Here is a 22972-nt window from a genome sequence, read left to right as displayed (position 1 = left end):
ACGATGTGGAATAAATAAACCATTTTCCAGTTTTAACTTGAATATATTATGACTTTGTTGGTATAGGTAATAACAGTTACAAGGTATACATGACAAGTTATATTGCACTTATTACAAATCTGAATTGTCGCTGATCAACTAACGCACTTTAACCATTGAATCGCTGAGACGACCTGACGAGAGCACAAAATCTGTTAAGAATTATCTGTCAAAATTATTATACAAATTCTGCATTCTAAAATCACTGTATATAATTACCTAGAGTTTTGTGAAACTTCAAAGTTATGCTTGCCGTCCTACCAACCGAGCTGTGTAAGAATAGTATAATATATACCATCAGAATAGTATAATATATAACCAGAATAGAATAATAACAATTTTTTGACAACTATTTGAGGCAGTACAACTAAATTTATATACCAACCTTATCACTAACATGACATATAATCTAATGCGTTAGTGAGGCAATAAATGTGAAAAAAGTTCAATTTCATTCGAATTAAACAAGGAGGATTTTCGAAAACCGCCATTAGAAGGTAGGAGCAGAAAATGTAGGGAGCAACCCTTGTATTAAATGTATTCACTAATCACAACATATATTTCTGGTCACTTACTAAAGAAACTCCTCCTGTCACACGGCGTGCCCTGTATAAGGGTAGATGTGGGTGCCGTCAGTACTCTGAAGTTCACCTGGCCGAAGTCCATGGCCTCGTAGAGAAACCGCGACTGTCTGTCACTCAGGATCCATAAGTTTCCGTCTTTATCCGCCTACAAAAAATATTTTCCGTATACTGTAAGCAAGTCTGGTGGAGAGCTAGCATGCAAAATTGTCACTGAAGATATCTAAGCTAAAAATCCATCCTCCCATCCTCCTCCGAGCCTTTTTCCCAAACTATGTAGGGGTCGGCTTCCAGTCTAACCGGATGTAGCTGAGTACTAGTGCTTTACAAGGAGCGACTGCCCTGCCTGACCTCCTCAACCCAGTTACCCGGGCAACCCAATACCCCTTGGTTAGACTGGTGTCAGACTTACTGGCTTCTGACTACCCGTAACGACTGCCAAGGATGTTCTATGACAGCCGGGACCTACAGTTTAACGTGCCATCCGAAACACAGTCATTGGTGTCTAAGATATACTTAGAAAGTACATACAAATTTAGAAAAGTTGCATTGGTACTTGCCTGACCTGGAATCGAACCCGCGCCCTCATACTCGAGAGGTTGGTTCTTTGCCCACTAGGCCACCACGACTATATCTAAGCTAAAAAGCAAGGCAGTATTTCTATGTTGTTGTACAAAAAGGCTTTCTAGTCGTCAAAAAAGCAGGCTAAAGCAAAATATATTTTTTTAATGCAAGTTCATTACACAGCAAACTTTAAACAGCAAAAGGAAAAAATATGTAGGTAAGCATCATACTTTGACATCATTAGGAAACTCCATTAAATTGCAGTCGCTGAGTATCAAAGGAGTGTTCTCTCTGCTGAATGGTTTGTCCAGGTTCCAACAACCTAAGCCGTTTTTGCAGACCTGGAATCGAAAGCACAGTCAGCAACTAAAGTCGTAAGAACTTGAAGAAAATGAGCATTGCGTATTGCTAAAAAAAATCTTGAAACTGAAGAAGTTCCTTAGAATAGCATAAATAGTTACCTACCTATACAGTAACTAATAGGGTATTACATGCATTTTTGAAATATATCTTAAATAAATTCTTTAGTCTTAATATATCTCTAAAAAATTAAAAATATTTTTTTTTTCTCACGTTATGTACGAATATAAATTAATTGTTTTATCATAATTTCAAATTTATATTTTATTATTTCGCGAAAACGCGGCACACAACGGACGCCATGATTGTTTTTTGGTCATGACGTCATTACGTTAGTAAACAAACTACAGCTGTCAGTAATACATATTTTGATATGTATTGAAAATTTTAATAATGAGTAATTATGCTCCGTATCGTTGGTGTGTTGTTTCTGAATGTGAGAACACTAGTGTAAAAACACCAGACAAATTATGGATTCAAGTACCAGTGGATATAAATTTGTTTGACACTTTTGTTTACTACCGTAATGACGTCATTAGCATGGCGGCGACATTTCGTAGTGTTCAAAGACAGATAAAAAAACCTAAAAACTTTAAACTGCAATAAAAAATTTATTACGAAGTGAAACTAACATTTCCCGATTGCTTTTCCTCTAAACAATCATTGTAATACACTTTTAATTTTTTTCTCATCTAGACTAAAATACCCTGTTGGATGTATTCACCTGTGTATAAAACAATACGTTGGTTGCTGGATCTATATCGCAGGCCGTGGCTTGTGTCTTCGGACCCCGGTCACCAATAATCTGTAAGAAAAGACATTATGAAGCTTTAAGCTACAAGGTTTGGTACGCAAATTCAATATTTTCGTTACGGTATAAGTAAGAGCACTTTTATACTAGCGGATTTTCCGTGCGGCAACACTCTAACACAAAAACTGACAAATTGAGAAATGACACCCCAATGTGAATCGAAAAATATTTATTAAATAAATAATAACTTCTAAAATTGCATTTTTTTAGGAATGTTGTATGCTTTGAGTACCTCAACTCCATTGAATATGTCTTCTTTAGGCGCATCCTTGTCACGTAGCAGTTTCGTTGACATTCTGAACTGTTTCGTGCTTGAAGTTGGGTGCAGATACAAATCACAGTATCTAGAATCAATATTTTGTATCACCACTCGAGTTCACAACAACTAACTTATAAAAATCGTTTGCAACTAAAGAGAATAAAAAAATATGGTTAGCTTGATCAAACTTATGGAAATCCCGCCGAAAGCAAAAACCAGAGACAACTAACCCATCTTTTTTCGGTTGCGACAAAGCTCCGGACGAAACGCCATCGCTCCAATAGAAGTCAATCCCGCCAACTTTGTAGACCCCAGCGTGGGGGTCAAAATGGAAGTAGTGGTTCTCTACGCGCCATGCGTCGTCGTCTTTAAGGCTGTACACTACGATGGCGTTTGACCCCATGTCCGTGATGTAGGCATAAGCTTCATCACAGTTTTTGCCCACAATTTCTACAGCCTAGAAAAATAGTTTCCATTTTTGAAATTATTTGATGAGACTCAATTTCATAATTCATAGTTCACTCTTGGCGGAAAGACTCAAAAGATCGAGAGGTGTGGAAACAAAATGGGGAGGCCTTTGCCCAGCAGTGGGACAATACCGACAAGAAAAAAAAAGTTCACTCTTTATCTATCTATATGTCACAATAGCCAACAACTACGGAAAAAATCGTAACATACCGATGATACTGTACGATTTTTTACCGAATTGTCGGTTTTACCTGAGACAAAATATCGTTTGCACATCTATCGTCACGATTTTATTGAATGAGTAGGTACCAAATGTGGCGAAAATCCGAAAGAAGGTAAATAAAAGAAGATTATTAAAACACATCTTTATTTATTTATTAACCACATAATATTTTGACAACAATATAACCATTAAAACAGGGATCTTAACATACGGAACATACCTATACACAGAATTCTACCTTAAGTATAAATCGTATACCTACTTGTTATTAAGTAACAAAATTGTTTTGATTATCGCTTAAAATTGTGCTTAGGGGCTTACCTACCGTGCCTAGACCATGTTCTCACGGCGTTTCTTTCTAATTTTTTGAATCAGTGCTAAAACACCTATTTGAAATTCCAAATTGTCATCATCATCAAATGACGCCAAAGATGGTAAAACACTTCTAATAAATGTTACTTGTGGGTGTTCTTGAATAGGGTCTGATTGAGTATCCACAAAATGTGTTATCGTATCTTCTAATGTTTCAGTCTTAACAATCTTATGAGGAGTAGGTGGTTGCTCATTTTCTACCTCATCACTACTCGAGTCACTGGAATCGTCGAGCTCAATCGAATCACACGACTCTTGTTTCACACGAGGTTCAACCAATTTCATCAAGAACTGCAAAATATTCTTATACCTATACGGTTTTGATGTTATCGTGAATACACCACTTCGTTTTACTCTTCTTTCTTTTTTCTGCGATCTCATGAAAGCATCTCGAATATATGACCATTTTGTAGTTATCCTGCTAACTGTAAAAGAAAAATAAACTATAGTCAGCATTAGAACAAAATATTAAATAAACAATAGGTTCTTAAAAATTTAACATCATAAATGTATATCGTGTTTGTAAAAACCGCCAGGAACTTACTAATATCTTTCTTATCCCTTCCATCTAACGCATCAAAATTGGGATCCAGAGTACAGCAAATATCTTTCCACGCAGACAGTTTTGCTTCTTTATCTTTATACACATCTGTTGTTTTGTCCCATATGGCAGGCTTCTTTTCTACAAGCGGAATTAACACTTCCGGTGCTATATAAAACGTCATGTCGGTAAACACGCGACGTGTCCTCGCACGCACTTATAGACGGACACTGAAACCGACAAAAACGAATAGAGCATGGCCGCCGGTGCGAGAACGAGAGAAAAATACGTACACGTGAACGACAAAACGGCACGACGATATTTTAATAAGTACTTAGTCAGTCGGTGAACGACAAAATTTTCCGTCACGAAACGCGATCACGTTAATCGTGGCGTATTCTTATCGCTTAGTAACTACCGCGCTAATACTTATTAATGTTAAGTAGGTTTTTATTACGAAATTCTTTTAGTTACCAATGAAAGACACATGATTTATGTGTGGCATAGAGTTTTTTACTCGTGCTGAGAATGAAAGCTTGCGAAACAACGAGCAAATAATGATCGTGGCGTTCCATTCTATAAATAGATATACGCGGGAAAGTTTAAATGGAACTGCGGCGTTCCATGGTCCCACGTAAAAGTAAATCTTGAAAACGGTAGCGTCATTGACGTAAAGACACCGTACATATACTTTTTTTTTATTGTTTGTTTGTCTCGAATGGGCTCTGAAACCACTGACTTGAATTTTTATTTTACTGTTGGAAAGACACAATATGCTCGGGTGACAGAATGTTCTATTCATCCAGGTACGGGAAGAATTTGGTGAGAAAAAAGTTCTGAAGCTCTGGCCACAGTAGGTAATTATTATTGCTTCGCAAGCTATAAGCAAGTGTTGTAGTGATAGTTAGCGAAGAAGTTCGTGAATACTCACAATGCTGGTCAGCACAGAGGTGTCAGCCAACACTTCTTCCTTGAAGATGTGTTTCTTTAAGAGGCTGTCATTGTTCAGATCGAATACAAGCACGGCGGGGTCCGATACTTGTTTTACATCCGCTGTGAAAGAGTTAATCTTTGAGAACAACGAAAAAATGCCCTGCCGTTTAAAAACCATTTGAAAAGGTGGGTAGAATAAATAGAAAGACAGCGTTTGGTTAGTAATCTGTGGTTTGGTGATGGGAATGATATCTGAACTTAAATGTTCTGTAGGTACCTATAGTTACCTAGTAGTTTCTTTCGAAAACTGTGAAGTAATTACAAGATCACTTACTAGACATCTCACTGACTCCATTATCTACGACCCAGAGCCTGTCACATTTGTCCACGTTCACTCTGAAGGTGGACACGACAGTCCTGTTGGAGGTCACGGTGCCGTCTGAAGAGAGGCAACCCTCATTCCAGTTGGGGTACGGGTGTAACGGCGCGTCCTGAGTGCCGTTTAGGTATACATAGTTCAGGGATGACGGAATTCCTGGTGGGGAGATGAACGTTCAGAGACATATAGGCAGATTTATAGGTAGGTAGTATCTTTCTTTTATGACGATGCCAGGACGTACGATGACCAGTTAAACGGGGCATTATCTACCTCTACAGTCTAAACTCTGTAGTCCGTATCTTAATTGCAGCAAAACCCTAAAAACTACGTAGAGGAAATAAGTCTAGCCTTTTTTCCACCGAGGTATGGTGATGAATAGCTTGTCCCTCCACCTTGCTATTCCTGTTGGCATGTTGTTGACAGGTATGTACGACTCGTTGGTGAGGGCTGATTCTCTTTCAGCACCCTCCCAAGCAAAGTCCATAGTTTTCCATTGGAACCTTGGAGGTAACAGCGCTGCTGCTTGGTATATGAATAACAGTATCAGAATTATGGATAAGTTAGCCATGTTGTGAAATTATTAACGGACTTTTTTCATTCTTATAATTTTTTACAAAAATTTTATCATTTTGGTGTTGATGTTTGTTTTGATTATTTGGTAATGAAAGGCTGAAACATGACGTCATGTAGGTATTGTCATGCATGCATATGATCAGTGATTGCAAGAGGTCCAATACACGGTTAACAATGATACGATCTTAGGTATGTATAATAATCTCAATATTATTTTAGAAACTTTTCTCTCCTTGTTTGGCCGTTTTAGCCCTGGTTTGAATGGGAAGTTTAGAAATCAATGTTTACTTAACCACAGAAATCAAGTAATAACTAAACGTATTCAAAATGTAAACGTCAAAATTGTGTTTCAGTAAAAATGACTCGCAATCTTAGGCATCACTCATTTCCTATCTCTGTTTTATTTCAAACATATTCTCAATACTTGACTCTTCACTCTTGAATTAGGCGCAAAATCCAGTCTGACTTAAGTATTGGAAAATCACTCAAATCAGCCAGATGTCACGCAAATAAAATGTTGTTCAATACATCCAATTTAATAATTGAAAGAATCCATTGAATGACGTCCTGAGACCTTGGTGTGTTGTTATCGGGAAGTGCATCGGTGTATCAGCCCGAAAATGTCTACAGAAAAAGAAGAAAGTGTGAATATTAATGATGCGGTGACCACGGAGCCGAGTAAAGAAAAACGCATCGGATGCGCTCATTACAAACGTCGTGCAAAGTTCGTGGTAAGTTATAGATCACAAACAGATGCTAATTAATCGATATTGGTTGATTAATATGGTTTTTGTGTGATAGCCGGGAACAAAACAGTCGTGGTCTATATATAAACATAACATCGTAGAAGTCTCGAGATATTGACATGCGGACATGAGAAACAAAGCTCAAGTCAACGAACCGAAAACCGCGGGTCATGCTTTATTTTTGCAACGATATAAAGAAAACTTTACATAACTTTCTCCCAATATAAACTTGCACTATGTGGCACTATATTTATGCTTGAAACCTATCAATTAGTCAGAATTGTTTTCTAAGGAAGACAAAATCCAAAGAAAGTTTTTATTCTACTTGAATCCTGTTCGATTTTAAATATAGAACTTGGAATGTTTTGCTCTTGAAGAGTTCTTTGTTCATTAAATTCATAGTTGTGGATCAATGGTATTATAGTTTATGGTTTATTTGATCTGTGAGTCATTGCCATATGTTGGATATTTCTCAGTTGCTATGGGAATACCTGTACTCTTACAAGTTTCTGTATGTTAGAAGAATTACTATGGCTTTCTTATAATATTCAGAATCTACATGTAAGCCATTTTCTTAGTAATAAAGTTGTCAACTTATATTTGTTATCATCACCTGCCTAGCCTTTTCCCAACTACATTGGGGTTAGCTTCCAGTCTAACTGGATGCAGTACTAATATTTAACGAGGACAGACTGCCTATCTGACCTACAAAATAAAGTCGTACTATTAATATATTTACCCATTTTCACATACAAATTGTTACCTATTCCAGACTCCATGTTGCAACAAAGTCTACGTCTGCCGATACTGCCACGATGAGAATGAACAGCACTACTTCAACAGAAAGTCGGTCACGGAGCTCATCTGCACCGAGTGTGACAAGAGACAGAAGGTACAGGAAGAGTGTGAGAACTGCGGAGTGAGGTTCGGAAAGGTTTGTACTGAATTCTAATATGTATTGTTTTTTAGGAGCTGTAAATGTCACAGAAAGACTTAATTCTTCATCTTAATAAATTGCAAATTCTTTCAAAGATGCAAGCAATGGATAACTTCAAGCAAATGTGACTTGTTTTTGATGTTCTTACCTGTTAGGGTTAGGTAGTTGGGTCATGCTTAGGGACAGGTTTATATTTAAAAGAAAAACAAGTTTTTGGTATGCACTATATCAAAAAATGTTAAAAAGAAAAAAGGTAATTATAAATAAAGGGCAATATATTTATTGAACACTGAAAAACCACTGGCCAAAAACATTTGGTAAAAAAGGACTATGCCCGGTTTCACATAATAATATGGTAATACAGGAATTTACACCTAAACAAATGCTTGGCTAACCTTGAAACTTAATCAACTGTTTAACCAAGTAACACACACAATTAAGAATATTTGTTAGTAGTAGTTAGTTAGTAGTCTTATCTATTGTAGCCACCGTATCTTTTATTTACAGCTAAAAATAGATATGGTAAAGAAAAATCTACAAGTCAACCAGATTTTGGAATTAACCTTATTAAGACAAGATGTATTTCTAAATTTATTCAAAGAAAAAAACTAACCCCACCTAAGAATATTTTCTATGGCGGGATTTCCATAACAAATCTATCAATTGATTTGCCTATTAGAGACATTACATAATATGAACTTGTATGTATCTAATAGTCTTCTATCTCAAATGAGCAAGTCAATAAACAGTTCGGTTACCTATAGAAATCCGTCAGTAGATCAATTTAATCTATGACTCAAACAAACATCGTTGCGTCAATGATGACGCGTGCGACACAGCTTATAATATACCAGCTTAGTGGAGGTTTTATCACAAAATCACTTGGTGATGTCGTGTATTATGACACGCAATGCGTGTGTAGGACCCATCGAGATAATGGTAGGACCCTACTTACTATTTCTGGCAAAGTCGAAGGGTTATCAACTGTCTATTACTAATGTAGGGTGATATTACTGCGTACGATAGGGTGTCGAATTAATTCTGTTTACTGCTGAATTTTGAAATATACTGACGATTATACAGGGAACAGGGTAGGAGGAAGAAGACCGACGATTGTGTAGAAATAAGTCTTTTATCTTTGAATTTCATGCCATAGAAATATTATTTCCTATGAAGACTTGGTATGACTAATTACTCTTTTTCTCATTCCCCAAGCCTATTTATTTATTTAATTAATATTTTGTCCACAGTACACATGCCTGATCTGCAACCTATTCGACGACGATGACAAGAGACAGTACCACTGCGAGGGCTGCGGCATCTGCCGCGTGGGGGGGCGCGACCGCTTCTTTCACTGCGAGCGATGCAACATGTGTCTGCCCGTGCAGCTGCAGCAAGTCGGACATAGGGTGAGGATAGACTTATGTGGTGCAGTGATATGTGCTCCCTTATTTACTACCCCTATATACTCCCTTAGTTATGTACTACCCTATTTGCTGCCTTATGTACTACCCTATTTGCTGCCTTATGTACTGGCTCCCTTTGTTGCGCAACTTCTATTTCCCAGCAAAACACATAGGAAGTGGTAAAGGGTGGTCGTTTTTGGGGGATGTCTTTTGTAAATTTTATCGTTTAATAGGTGCTGTTTTGCAGCTAAGTTTGAACTCCCCATATGTAATTTTCTTGTTATTCCTTTTGGCAAGTCTTATATACTCCCTATATGTATTCCCTTATGTACTCTCCCTATGAAGTTCCGTCATGTACCGTGTCTTCTTTACTGATGTTAAGTGTTGAACGATACCCTATGATTTTTAAGAAAAAGAGTAACATATACTTCAGCAACATAATTACAGTCTACCCAATATACTAATACTTATAACATAATTCGTCCACAGTGCGTAGAGAACGTGTCCCGGTCCAACTGCCCGGTGTGCCTGGAAGACATCCACACGTCCCGCATCCCGTGCCACATCCCGGACTGCGGGCACCTGCTGCACCGGCCCTGCTTCGAGCAGCTGCTGCACTCCGGCCACTACGCCTGCCCCACCTGCCAGACTAGCATGATTGATATGACTAATGTGAGGAACTATACTGGTTTTATAAAGCTGAAGAGTTGTTTGTTTTAACGTGGTGATTTCAGGATCTACAAGACCGATTTGTATTTCGTATTCGATGGATCCCTTGGACGGGTGACCAGTGAGGCATGTGTATTATTATATAGACAGTCGGTTTATTCAGTGGGTCGCTGCTGTCATTTGAACATCTTTGGCAGGTTTTACAGTTAGTTAGAAGCAAGGTCTTACAAAGGGGTATCGGGTTGTTCAGACAGTTGCTGCATGTATAGCACTGGTACGCAGCTGCATCCAGAAAGACTCGAAGACAACCGCTTGTAAAAGGCTAGTCAGATAGATGATTATTTTCATTGTTCATTATCTGGTCATTTAAAGTCAGTGACCATCACTTTTCACGTAAAATAATGCTGATTTATGTTAATTTTCCTTACAGTTGTGGAGTTACTTAGACTCGGAAGTAGCGGCGACGCCGATGCCGCCAGAGTACGCCGACTACAAGGCTACCATACTCTGCAAGGATTGTCATAAGGTAAATACCACATAACTTTCAACCTCGAAGGAAGCTATTTAATTAATGTGTTCTGATGAAACTATCTACCAAAGAGCTCGAAAGGCCCATTGTCACCTTTCTACATGATTTGAAAGTGATGAAACTTGTCATATCAAAGCTGTTGAAGAGCATTTAATTTTATTTTCGAGTTGGAGATTTTATCAAGTTAAAAGAAAAAACACAAAATGACGCATGTTCCATTTTTATTATTGTGAAAACATAATCATAAATGACAATGTTAAATTTGTTTTCTTTCCCTTTCTTTTGCTTATGAATATTTCTGTTGTAATTCATACATAATATAAATTTGTTTTATTTTCAGCTATCGACAGTGAAGTTCCACGTAGTAGGTCTAAAGTGCCAACACTGCGGCGCCTACAACACTTGTCAGACCAATGGCTTTCACAAGTTAGTACATATTTTCATAGCCTAATTAGAAAATTCCTTTTTTAATTGAGAAAAATGAAATAGTTGTATACTAATCGCTGTGTCGAAATACATTCTACAGTGGATCAGCGGGTGTAGGTAGACGAGAAAATTTCGAGTAGAGGCTTGGGACGTCACAATTAAATATGTATATCTAAAAGTGAAGTTACATTAAATTATAAAAAAATCAACATTGCCATACCTTCGACGTTACATGTACATACTTACATTATTTTTGTTAATCTTAAAGATGGACTAATTCCTTTTGCCTATTGCAGGGACTCAAACACAGCGCAAGCGGGCGACTCGTCGACCGCGACGTCTACATCGACCAGTCGCAGCGGCTCGTCATCCGCCACCTTCCCTGAAGCCCGTGACGAGCCTCAGCACGACCTACCCCAAGCCAACCCGCTCGACGAACCGCCGCAGGCTTGACACATCGTGTAGTCCTCACGACTAATAGTCGCACGACATTTAGTCGTACGGCTAGTCGCAGCGGTTCGTCGGCTGTCATTTTCTCTGAGTCGCGTGATACGTCGCAGCAGGCTTGATACCGAGGAACATGCGCTTATTAGTCGCATGCACGACTAATAGTCGCAAGCGCATGCTTAGAGTTACCGCACATGTTTCCACTCGCACTCAGAATCTGAATCCTTTATATTTGCGTGATATCTATAAATCTTTCCATTTTCTTTCTAATCCATTGATTCATAAGTTAGCTGACTACGCAAAATTTTCTTCTCCAACGAATGTACATCCAAACAGCTAACTTCATACTCACGAAGATACATGTTTCAATTCTTGTCAAATAACTTTGCGTCTCCGAAGTTAGCTATTAATTGACGCCTCGCGCATACACGGTAGTGTTCGGTTCATACATTTTGACTATCGTGTAATAATTAGTAGCTAACTTCAGACGAGAAAACTTACTCGATAAAAGTTAACACCATTCGCATTTGCCAGTAGGAATATGTGCGGCGAACCTTATACGCCGTGATGATTTATGTATTTTTTTAGGCTCAAGTTTACCGACTACAGAAACTTCAGTTTTCTAAAAAAAACTTTAATATAAATATTCACGTTAAATTTTCGAAGTAAATAGTTTTTTAAGAAAAACTGACGTTTTTTCTGTCAGTGAATTTGGGCGTTCATCGGACGTCAGATCCGACTAATATTAACTGTCCACTGTTATTTTATATTGTTAATAAATAAGTCGGCAATTTCTATAAGTTGATGTAGCAATTTGACATATCTTTTTATCAATTATTATTATATTTATTTGGAAATTATATTGTGAATTTAAAGATTTTTTTTTAATATACGTCGGACTTATGTCTTTGAAGCACAGTTTTGTCTTTTAATCTATGATATTATAAAGCTGAAGTTTGTTTGGTTGATTGGACGCGCTAATCTCAAGAACTACTGGGCCGACTATGAAAATTCTTTCAATGTTAGATAGCCAATTTATAGAGGAATCCGTTGCACTTTTTGCGCGGAATAATTCCTATGGGATGCGGGTGAAACCGCTGTCAGAAACTAGTGAAGTATAATTCGATACATGATATTAGTGCCGAGGCTGTGTCATAAAAAGGTTAGGATTATTTCTTTAAACGTTTCATATATTTCTTGTTGCTATTTCGTTTAATAGATAAATTACGCCAGTTTTGCATCTGTCATTTTTATCGAGGATTTTTTCTGCAATAATGTTTATATCTCGTATTTTTTCTTCCATTCAAGCAATTAGAAATTAATATAATGAAATATAACAGTTGAGTGTATTCTGTCCAATAAATCTATTCATAGCAATGCCATACATAGGTGGCACCACTTTTTATAATCACAACCATAAAATTGAAAGTCCTCCAGTAAAAATAATCAATATTTTGTAATATAATGTACATACACATCCCAGGTCAGGCAAGTACCAATGCAACTTTTCTAAGTTTGTATGTACTTTCTAAGTATATCTTAGACACCATTGACTGTGTTTCGGATGGCACGTTAAACTGTAGGTCCCGGCTGTCAGTGAACATCCTTGGCAGTCGTTACGGGTAGTCAGAAGCCAGAAAGTCTGACACCAGTCTAACCAAGGGGTATCGGGTTGCCCGGGTTACTGGGTTGAGGAGGTCAGATAGGCAGTCGCTTCTTGTAAAGCACTGGTACTCAGCTGAATCCGGTTAGACTGGAAGCCGACCCCAACGTGATTGGGAAAAGGCTCGGAGGATGATAATGTACATACACATACATACAATTTAATTAATTAATCTCATAGATTTTATTATCCAAAATATACAATATTAAGTTCCCAAAAAGGTAGTCAATTTTATTATATGTATACTGACATTGTAGACTTTCAGGTTTTTCATAGATGTGAATAGAAAGCACTAGATTAGATTTCGAAGCTCAAATAAAAGCACCATACAATGATTAAAACCTATCCTCTGTGATTTAACCACATTATTAAATTAATTGGAGTTTCATCATTCATTATGATTATAATGAACGTGCCTTGATCAGCCCGAATAGGAACGCATATTTTACACTTAATAAAAAGATATCCAAGTTTCAAAAGGCGCTGTTACATTTTTAGAGCGCTTTGATAAGATCACTGGTATGACGGTAATTACCTGAACGATGTAGATATAGTTCTCGCCAAACTATTTGTCGTCACAGATCATTGCGGGAGTCCCTGCCCACAAACCATTTTTAGGTAGGTATAGGGTGGAGGCCTCGGAATGTAGTTGCAGACCGCTGTTGAGTTTCGCGAGAACTGTATTCGTACTCCTGAACTATTTTAGCAATCGACATTTCAAATTAATTTTATAGGTCAGGAGAGTGAAACAATGAGTTTTGATCGTCACGTTCGTTTTAAAGCAATAATAGTAGGATACTTTATATAAAGCTAAAATATTGTTAACATGTAGTTATTAAAATTAACTGTTTCGCTATATCTCCCATAGTTATAGAATATTGCTAGATTTCTTCCGTTTTTTAATCAATAAATAATGTTAAGAGATTGTATGCAGTGTGTTTCTATGCTTAGCTTGATTAAGTTAAAAAAGAAACGTGTGTTAAAATACCTTTATTGTGATATTTATAGCCGGGAGTGATGTTCGGTTCTCATGGAATTAGGCAGGATCTCTCTCCAGTCGTGTCGGATTGCCGTCCCATCGGGCTATGAGAGTGAAGGAATAGGGAGTGCACCTGTGTCTGGGAAAATGCTTGTGCACTATAATATGTCCTGCGTAGCTGGCTAATCTCCATCGATGAACAGTTGCCGTGGCTGACCATCGGCCTGGACACCTTTATAAGCTGAAGGTAAATGTTAAAAGTTATCATAAATCATTTAAGTTTATGGAGTAAAATCCTGGCTAGAACCATGTTGAATGTTTTATATCCGGACTATCCGGATGAATACCAGATCCTAGCCTTATTTAGTCTAATATTTGTTTTTAATAAGTCCTCCAATACTTGTATGAGTGTGCCCCACGCAACTTATCACTGTCTGTAAATGTATGTATTTACTATTTATGTTCAGCTGTTTTGTATCTATGAAGTCAATCGAGACAGACGGTTTTACTGTTTTTTTTATTGTTATAACTTTTTCTTGATTCCTGTGTTAATGCTACTGTTGGAGATAAAATATACTGTTTTACTCGCATTTTTCTATTGTTAGCAGTCTTTTTTGGTAAACTGATGATACAGGATTTCTTATGAGTAGACATGTATATAAAATACTTACACTGTTTCTTTGTATACATAGTTGTCTGTTTTTTGTTCTACCAAGAGGATAAAATTATCATCATTTTAATCGAGTCAGAATATTATGTGTTCGTAGGTAGATAATACTTATGTCTGTTAAACTAATTATATCACTGTATTTGACTTGGATTAATTACTACATATTCTTTTTTTATATAAATCTATGGGCTTTATTAACCTTTGTTTGACCCTCCATCAGCGATTTGCAAAACTTCTGTAAAATAAGTTTCGATCCATGAATTAATTTAATGTTATATATTGTTCTACTATAATATATTGTTGTGTTGCGTATGAACAGATAAGAATGCATCGAATAAATGCGATATTTATAATGATATTGTTGTTTCTATTTACAAACACTTTTAAAAAGATGCATGAAGAGGTAAGTACTTTTTTGAATAGAGAAATGATCTCAGCACTGTCTGATTACATTTTAATGAGGAAGAGTTGATAATAAAAAGCTATACATGCCTTGCAAAAACACTTTATTTCATCAAATCGTTGTTACAAAAACTATAAAAAACGCTTCCCTTCAAGGAATGATTTGGGAATGTACGAAGCACACACACTTGGGGCCAAAGTGACCTCTTGATGAGAACATTTATAGAGTTCGTACATACTGCCCCATTTTTTTTTATTAGGCCCCGAGTGCTATTAAAAATTAGCAATAATTTACACATAGTTAACAGCATGATTATAATAAAGATACAATTCCATAGAAATCTTACACTTATTTGATAATTTATATGCATTCCATTTATTTATTTTTATAAAAACTCTTATTAATTAATTAATTTAGATTGAAAATAAAGATGTTCAAAGGAACCTTAGATTGGCTAAATAAAAACAATGTTATACATGAAATGATGAGAATAATGAAATATTAAATTTAATGATGGCTAAAAAGCACGATAATATATTTCACTGTGGGTTTATTGACTATTTTTATCTTAGGTCATAAAATACAATATTGGTTAGCTGCCACATTATAAATTACGGACATCAAGATATGGGGAAATATAATACTTCATTCTTATTAATATCACTATTGAATATTAGGTATACTTTGTACATAGGTTTTATTAACTTTCCGAAACCATGTTTTTTGGGTTTTCTGTTTATTCATTTGTTTCAAATACTTGAAGTAGTAGGTATGCATTACATACTTATATGATTTTTATAATAAAAAGGTGGATTTACACACTTCTGATGCACTTATACCTAATACCTACAAAGCAATAACTTTAATATATTTTCGTAAACGGCTATGCACCAAACACATGATAAAACTATAAGTACTGAAAAAAACTTAAACTTAAAACTGTAATATGTGGATGAAGAATGTAGTTTTATTACTACTAACATTGAACTAAACAGTAGTAATTTAGTGGTAATTTAGGGCGTAGATTAAACATGATTTTAAAGTTAGCATAATTATCATAATTTATAACTATTGTTATCAAAAGCTACCCAAATATTGTTGAATGAGCAATCGTTACAATTGAGCTCATTGCGCGCATACAAACATACAAACATTGGTGTCATTCTACTAGAAAAGCTACCTTATGGAGTTTGGCGCTTAAGTCGTTTAGAAATAGAAATTGTACAAGTTTTCTTACATTTTATATAACAATCTTTTTAACATTTTGTATAGAACGGCTCAAACCATAACTGCAAAATTGAGTTGCTGGGGAGCTTGTTCCACCACTTCTACTTCCTAGCAAAAATTCATAGGAAGTGGTGAAGGGCGGGAGTTTTGAGGGCTGTCTTTTGTAAACTTGACCTTTACACAGTGTTGTTTTTCAGCCTATTTCGAATAAATGACTTATTATCGTTTTAACATCGAAACACAATGTCGTAAGTGCCATAAGGTACCTTTTATCGTGGAGTGACACATTTTATATATACTTTTACTTAGGTATATATTATTAAATGATATATGGTACTAGCCGTTCTGGCAGTGCTAGTTTCTAAATCTAATTTTCGATTCAAATTTTTGACTAATTGTTTTAGCTTCTAAAAATATTGCACGCTCATATAAAGTAATTGCAAGGTAATAATCGACTGACATACATTTACAGTATTTTATATTCAGGGTTTTTTACGATACTTGAATCTCTAATTACAGATAGGTACCTGTGTATTTTTTTTCCTTTTGCGTTTAGATAATGGCAGTACTAAATGTGACATACGTCAAAAATTCAAAACACTGCATTTATCAGTCGATTATTGAAATTGCGATATTTTATAAGAAATTAGGCTTAATTTTTAGTTTGGAATTTCAAGCATTGTAAAATAACACGATATTTCTTAGTTTAATTTCTTTTCAAAGCACTAATATTAAATAATTTATTATCTGTATACTTAAAGCTTAGCTTAACTAATATTAGCACTAGGCATTTTAGTTAAAATGCATTGTTTTATAGCTCAGAGCCTTCATTGTGATATTTAAAATAAAACAGTTTTAGTTCCATAGATTACCAACATTATTATTTTTTTGGTGTTGCCATGATCATAGAAACCACTACACTGGCAACACTGCACATTACGTAAACAAAAGATGTACCTCTATTTAATAACTAAAACATTATGCGTATTAAGTGTACTTGTTGTAATTGAGATCATATTTTAACACAACTATTGATTATAACAATATGGCTCTTGTGAGATAGACAAGTATAATCACATTACGCTTATTTCGTGTTAAAAATACGTAAGCACTAACATTTTGACAGGAGCACGATATACATTGATTGTTCTGTTCGAAAAGTTGGTCATTACAACGCAGCCAACAACGCAATGTATAGTTTATCTGTCAAAATGAACGCCTTCTAGAATGCGTTTTTTTTCTTTACTTTATAATCAGATAAGAATTTTTAAGTCCCATGAATTATCCAATGAGGCTAATTGTTTCCCTACTGCAGAAAAAATATCCAAAAGGGAAATACAACATACAATGCAAGAAGGTATAAGAAATTGTAAGGTTTTTAAAGCAAGATTAATTAAATACGCACTGCATTAAAATAGAGTTTTTATCAAAACAGCGATAAGCAATCTTCATCAAATTGATAAAGCTGATAGCAGAATACAATATTATTTTAATTGATTAAGGTGTTAATAAAATAAATTTCATATGTGCTGAAAGTAGATATGGGAAAACGTATACTATTATAGACTGATCCTTTCTCCGATCGAGATTTTGTATTATTTGAAAAGAAAAATGAAGTGCTAAAGAGCTCTTTATAGTTAAATAGTAGATAAATAAAAAATATTTTGACTCCCGCCTGGCCTAAAACGCTATCAGTTGCTCGATTCAATTTCGAGCAAATTCGGGCAAAGATACGGACAATGTTTCGTTTGCATGTAACATGGGACTAAGGCATAACTGGCAATTCCAAGTTAAGATATAAGCCATATATTGCAAGATTTTTCTACAATATAAAGCTGCTTTATGCAAAAATTCGTGAGCAGTAACCTCTTTGGTTTGACTACCATAGGGGACAGCACAACCTACCTCAATCTGTCAAATTTCTGCAATAGATTTTCAACCTTATCACAATGGTGGAAGGTTAATGTTCCATTGGTAAAATTTGACAGATTCGGGTAGGTTGACCTGCTGGCGTCTGTACATAAAATAGTTTTTATGTAACAATTTTCTATAAATACCTTTCGGCACTTTATGGTAGTTCATGGAACTCGAAGTCGGTGTATAGTTTTTCGACGCGAGCGTACACCTCGTCGCAAGATGTGAGCGTCTGTGGTAAGATGGCTAGTGCTGCTGTTAAACTCTCGTCTGTACCGAAGATCTGGAAAAACAAGGGACAATATGCATTAGTTTTTGCGAAAATGGTAAGCTGAAAATTCGCGACATTTTCGACACACGGTCATTGTCAGGCTGAAAATGAGCAGAGTGCCGCAACAGGATCTGGACGTTCAGCTCTCTTCCTACAGCCCCTTACTAATATTCAGATCAGCATATGAAAGCATATAGGAGAGTACATAAGAGTGCATAGGGGGACTATGTAAGAGCAGTACATAAGCGAGTTCATAAGGACACTATATAAGATAGCATTTAGGGAGAGTTCATAGGGGCAGTAAATGATGGGATCATGGGATGTAAGTGGTTATTCCATAGCACTGGCCACTATGGAAAATTCCCCGTTGATGTCAGTGTTATTCCCTTCACAAAAGTACCCTTGTTATCAAAACAGATTACAGGTAGGAAATACACAAGACAATCCCCCACGTCATAACACTATATTGATAAGAACGATAACATCGAAACATTACAATTAATATTATCAGCTCGCGAAAATGTGGCGTGATAATCAGCATATATTATAGCGTCATTGTTTATTAAATAATCTTTAATCTTTTAATGCTTTTCAGTGGCGTGGCGTACTAGTAGAACATCCGTTCAAGCGTTTACATAAGGAGATTGAATTAGGATTATGATAGACTGACGTAGTGTAGGAAGGCGTACCTACACGGATAAAATATAGCACATATGTTACTTGTGAAATAGTTTTACGAATAGATGCTATATAGTTTCGGAGCCTCTAGGATGCAAAGAAATGCTTCCTTCTTATTGGTGCAGGTAATAGAAGAATTATCAATATGTAGAAGAAATAAGAACTGTCGGCCAAAAAAAAAATTATGAGGACAAAAGTGCGATTTTGTGAAGTTGACTTTTGTCTATTTGTACGCTCGTGAGACCTTTTCTAGACTCCGACCAAGCTTTTTAGGAAGTGAATTTCCCTTTTTCCAATACGAATAGCGACGCTATACGCGTAGTCCAATATAATTAATGACGTCATACCCAGGAGTGATAGAGTGGGCATGCAAACGAACGCTAAAGTAATAATCGAGTGGTGATTCTCACAATTATACTGATTGCTATTTATTGATTGGCGCCGCAAACGACCCAGTTGCTGCCGCGTTGATTGTCAAGGCTTCTTATAGGAATGTTGGAATTCAGTAGAGCGAGAAATTACGATATTTTTTGTTTTTCCGCAGCATTTTTTTTGCTGACGCCAGTAGTTAGATAATGAAGGGAATTCCTGTACACTTATTTGTATATTTTGCGAAGGACAAGCAGAATTGATAACCTCCTCCTTTTCGGGAAGTCGTTTAGTAAAAATATTAATTTATTCTCCGCAAGCCACTTGGACAGTCTGTAGCTAAGCCATGTTTACTAGTGTAGACTAGACTTTCTATCTTCTAATTAGGTATATGATCTATGCGAGAGGTGGGTGAAAGCACAAACACAGCTAATCGTAACTAATACAACTAATGCGAAGTTAACTCTGAACATTTGCGTAAAAGTTATAACATGATTTCTTCCTATTCTTTTTACTTTTTTTTCTAATATAAGATGCAGAAATAATCTATTCTACGCAGACAAAATCGCAGTTAAAATCTAGTTAAACAAATCTTACCTTTTTCAATAGATCAGGTCTCGACGGCAAGGCATGCATGGCCAGTGTAGCTGCCTTCCTAATGTACCAGGGATGGAAGTTCGCCAGGGTCTCGTTATAGGAGCCCTGGCATGTGGTACAAGTGTTCATGTCCTCGTCAGCTTCACTCAGGCGCTTCAGGAACAATCGTATGAAGTCTGCGAAGAAATGTTTAAAGTTAGAATGTGTGGCATTACATGTGCGTCGGTGGGAATTGATGGCATCGGTATTATGAAGACCAGTTATGCAGGGGTGAGTAGGTCTTAAAACTGGGTTGTGTGTATACATCCGATATGACTGAAAATTGATGTACATTCACATTCATTAAATTCAGGTATGTAGGGGGAGATACATAAGGAAGTATAAAAGGAAGTGAGTATACATATAGAGGAAGTAGATAAGGGATTAGGGTTATTTATAAAGAAGTACATAAAGAACTGTGATATAAAAAGTAAATTAGGGTTGTGGGCATGACCACAGTGCCAACTATGGTAGATCTACCATTGGACTAACATACCAGCTATCTATGTAATAGAATAACATTTAGTTTGTCACTGATTGCTGCAAAATCATTGCTCTGACATAACATATTATGCTCAATTTACTATCTATTTAGTGTCTCTTAATATTTGGGTCACGGCTAGTCCTATTTATCATACAAGCTACTCATAAAATCATAGGGATACTCATGAAAGGATTTTACCCAGCCTAACATTATAAATTTGAATATTTGTAAGATGGATCTTTTTTATTCTTTCCCAGTTAAACCTTAATCAACAATTTAGTCTAAATAACAGTATAATTATAATAACAATAGTCATTATATGTGCATGGTGGACCATGTAACAATTAATTAATTAACTAAGTATAATTATTTGTATTTAACTTTCATTAAATTTTACTGTTAAACTCAAATCTCATTAGGGCTAATTAATAATAACATAAAACATAATACTGCACTCTAATGATATGAAAAACATTTATAATGTCATGCACATAGGTATTAAAAATACTTTTTATCAAAATAATAAATAACATAATCTTTAATTTAATGATTATCAGACAAACTGTATCATAAAACATTCAGTTGAATCAATAATCTACTGATAACTAGCTGTTATCTTGGGGTTTCACCTGTAGGAACTACTGCCTGTACCTAGATAAAATGTAACCTATGTTACTTGGGCTAACAGTGCTACTCAACAGTGAAGGATTTTTTAAAACGGTTCAGTATTTTCATAGCCTCTATGGTACAAACCAACCAAAACAATGCTTTTCTCTTTACTATATTACTAGTTTCTGAAAGCAGTTTCACCCACATCCTGTGGAAACCTCTGCACAAGCCCAGAAAAATAGGCTTAATCAATAAATGCTATATAAGGCTATCTTATGCTGAATCGTTCAAATTGGGCCAGTAGTTATTGAGATTTAGCGCATTTAAAGAAATAAACAAAAAACTCTTCAGCTTTATAACTTTAGTATAGACAAAGGAAGATGCATACCCAAACCACGATGCAAACGCAGCATTGTCCGGGAGCCAGACACAAATCCATTTTTGTCACATAACTTTGTCTCTTTTTCATACGTCATCATTTTCTTGAATGAATCGTAATGTACTGCATCGTCTCCCTCTCTGTGCTTCTCCATTATTTTAATTTTACTTTTGACATCACTGCTTACGAATGAGAATACTGATCCTATCAGATTGAGGAACCTGAAAGAGATGTTTTACATACAATAGGGGTCCAAATATTTTGACATAATTAATCAGATTTTATTGTTTTAAAGGCTAAATCCTTTAATTTCACCTCTTGGGCTAAGAATAATGAAGATTGCAATTTTGGAAATAAAAACCTTCTTGTTTCTTCATAAAACCATGGATGAAATGAAATAAAAGTTAAATTGTCTTCTGTGAACAGCTTGTTATTGTAACATTCTTGTAGTCCTCAGTAAGTTATGCAGATTCTCAACAAGTTATTCTCAATTAACATGAATAACACATGAATCATGGTCATGTTTCGTTATACACCATAAGAATAAGAAGGAAAATTACTGTAAATAAGTGACATTAAGATTTAACTTCCATAATATACCTATGTATTTGAAAGGACAAAATATTCTACGGTGTACCATAGACTTAATTGAAAAGTCCCGCGCTCAACTGCATAGGTGCATAACTCCAAAATGGAATTGCCTGCATTGTTTCAAGCCAAACCATTGTTCAACTTTAAACACATCTATACATTGAATAACGTAACTACAATGTACTATTTCTCGCTAATTCGCAACCAACGACCTCGTAAATGTTTTGTCCAATCTTATCTAAGCACTTAATAATTTAAAATCCATATGGAAACAATCTAAAAAATCTTACTTCACTAATTCATTGTAACCGTCTATGTAAGCTTCGATAACAACGTCGTCTTCTTCTTTGAGACTCCTCTGAAAACTCTGGTGAACATGGTGTAAATCCAACGCGTTTTCGTTAGACATTTCTCTCAAAATAATTAAAAATAATTTTAAATATCGCTAACTACTGCACAAACGACACAGCTGACAACACGAACTGTCGTTGACACTTTGCTTTGACATTAACCTGATGATAGCAATAGCAACTGGCATTCCTATTAAGGCCGTCTGTCAGATGTCAAAATAGTGTTGCGGCACGAATACGAGTTTGCATGATAAATATTAGGTATTTTTCTAAAATAGCTTTAGTACATAGGTTTTTAAAATACCTTATTTATAAGTGATATATGAAGGCGTTTTACATTTGCAAGTTTATCATTTGTTGATTAAGCAAGATACTTACGTGAGTAAAATTTACAAGTGTAAAGGCGGCCTTATAATATTGATCATGTGATTTTTTTTTCATTAATGGTAATCTTTAACTCCAGAGCTGTCAATGTCAAAAATCCTA

The 22972-nt window shown here is 35.8% G+C and overlaps 3 protein-coding genes across 4 annotated transcripts; 1 reads left to right on the top strand and 2 right to left on the bottom strand.

Annotated features, from left to right (window-relative positions):
• Positions 1-45: 45 nt before the first annotated feature.
• Positions 46-6205, bottom strand: LOC110380927 (L-dopachrome tautomerase yellow-f2). 2 transcript variants are annotated; one of them, XM_049844820.2, is made up of 10 exons: positions 5879-6205; positions 5486-5686; positions 5150-5271; positions 2845-3071; positions 2588-2699; positions 2269-2349; positions 1415-1525; positions 615-768; positions 259-308; positions 46-173 (listed from the first exon to the last, which is right to left on the bottom strand). In XM_049844820.2, the coding sequence occupies exons 1-9, from the start codon at positions 6096-6098 to the stop codon at positions 283-285; spliced, it is 1254 nt and encodes a 417-aa protein (XP_049700777.2). In that variant the 5' UTR covers positions 6099-6205; the 3' UTR covers positions 46-173; positions 259-282. The 2 variants fall into 2 exon arrangements, with proteins under 2 accessions (XP_049700777.2, XP_049700778.2); XM_049844821.2 differs by having other exon boundaries at positions 74-175; positions 263-308.
• Positions 6206-6555: 350 nt separating this feature from the next.
• Positions 6556-12181, top strand: LOC110380928 (RING finger and CHY zinc finger domain-containing protein 1). Its single transcript, XM_049844822.2, has 7 exons — positions 6556-6834; positions 7622-7783; positions 9037-9195; positions 9682-9864; positions 10292-10387; positions 10731-10816; positions 11113-12181. The coding sequence occupies exons 1-7, from the start codon at positions 6724-6726 to the stop codon at positions 11267-11269; spliced, it is 954 nt and encodes a 317-aa protein (XP_049700779.2). The 5' UTR covers positions 6556-6723; the 3' UTR covers positions 11270-12181.
• A 4580-nt stretch (positions 12182-16761) lies between these two features.
• LOC110380925 (ceramide-1-phosphate transfer protein) lies at positions 16762-22664 on the bottom strand. Its single transcript, XM_064038107.1, has 5 exons — positions 22427-22664; positions 21555-21766; positions 20035-20210; positions 18223-18402; positions 16762-18095 (listed from the first exon to the last, which is right to left on the bottom strand). The coding sequence occupies exons 1-4, from the start codon at positions 22543-22545 to the stop codon at positions 18274-18276; spliced, it is 636 nt and encodes a 211-aa protein (XP_063894177.1). The 5' UTR covers positions 22546-22664; the 3' UTR covers positions 16762-18095; positions 18223-18273.
• Positions 22665-22972: the final 308 nt, after the last annotated feature.

This window comes from Helicoverpa armigera, chromosome 15 (genome assembly GCF_030705265.1).
Source record: "Helicoverpa armigera isolate CAAS_96S chromosome 15, ASM3070526v1, whole genome shotgun sequence".
Lineage (NCBI taxonomy): Eukaryota > Metazoa > Arthropoda > Insecta > Lepidoptera > Noctuidae > Helicoverpa > Helicoverpa armigera.
The sequence above is the reverse complement of the archived record's forward strand: the minus strand, read 5'-3'. Positions and strand labels throughout refer to the sequence as shown.

Coding starts and splice junctions, on each gene's coding strand:
- LOC110380928 (XM_049844822.2), top strand. CDS start 6,724: ATGTCTACAGAAAAAGAAGAAAGTGTGAATATTAATGATGCGGTGACC. Junction 6,835..7,621: donor AACGTCGTGCAAAGTTCGTG/GTAAGTTATAGA, acceptor TACCTATTCCAG/ACTCCATGTTGCAACAAAGT. Junction 9,865..10,291: donor GCATGATTGATATGACTAAT/GTGAGGAACTAT, acceptor TTTTCCTTACAG/TTGTGGAGTTACTTAGACTC.
- LOC110380925 (XM_064038107.1), bottom strand. CDS start 22,545: ATGTCTAACGAAAACGCGTTGGATTTACACCATGTTCACCAGAGTTTT. Junction 21,767..22,426: donor GGTTACAATGAATTAGTGAA/GTAAGATTTTTT, acceptor CATCTCTTTCAG/GTTCCTCAATCTGATAGGAT. Junction 18,403..20,034: donor GACCTGATCTATTGAAAAAG/GTAAGATTTGTT, acceptor TTGTTTTTCCAG/ATCTTCGGTACAGACGAGAG.
- LOC110380927 (XM_049844820.2), bottom strand. CDS start 6,098: ATGGCTAACTTATCCATAATTCTGATACTGTTATTCATATACCAAGCA. Junction 5,687..5,878: donor CATACCTCGGTGGAAAAAAG/GCTAGACTTATT, acceptor TCTCCCCACCAG/GAATTCCGTCATCCCTGAAC. Junction 2,350..2,587: donor ACATATTCAATGGAGTTGAG/GTACTCAAAGCA, acceptor CTTTTCTTACAG/ATTATTGGTGACCGGGGTCC.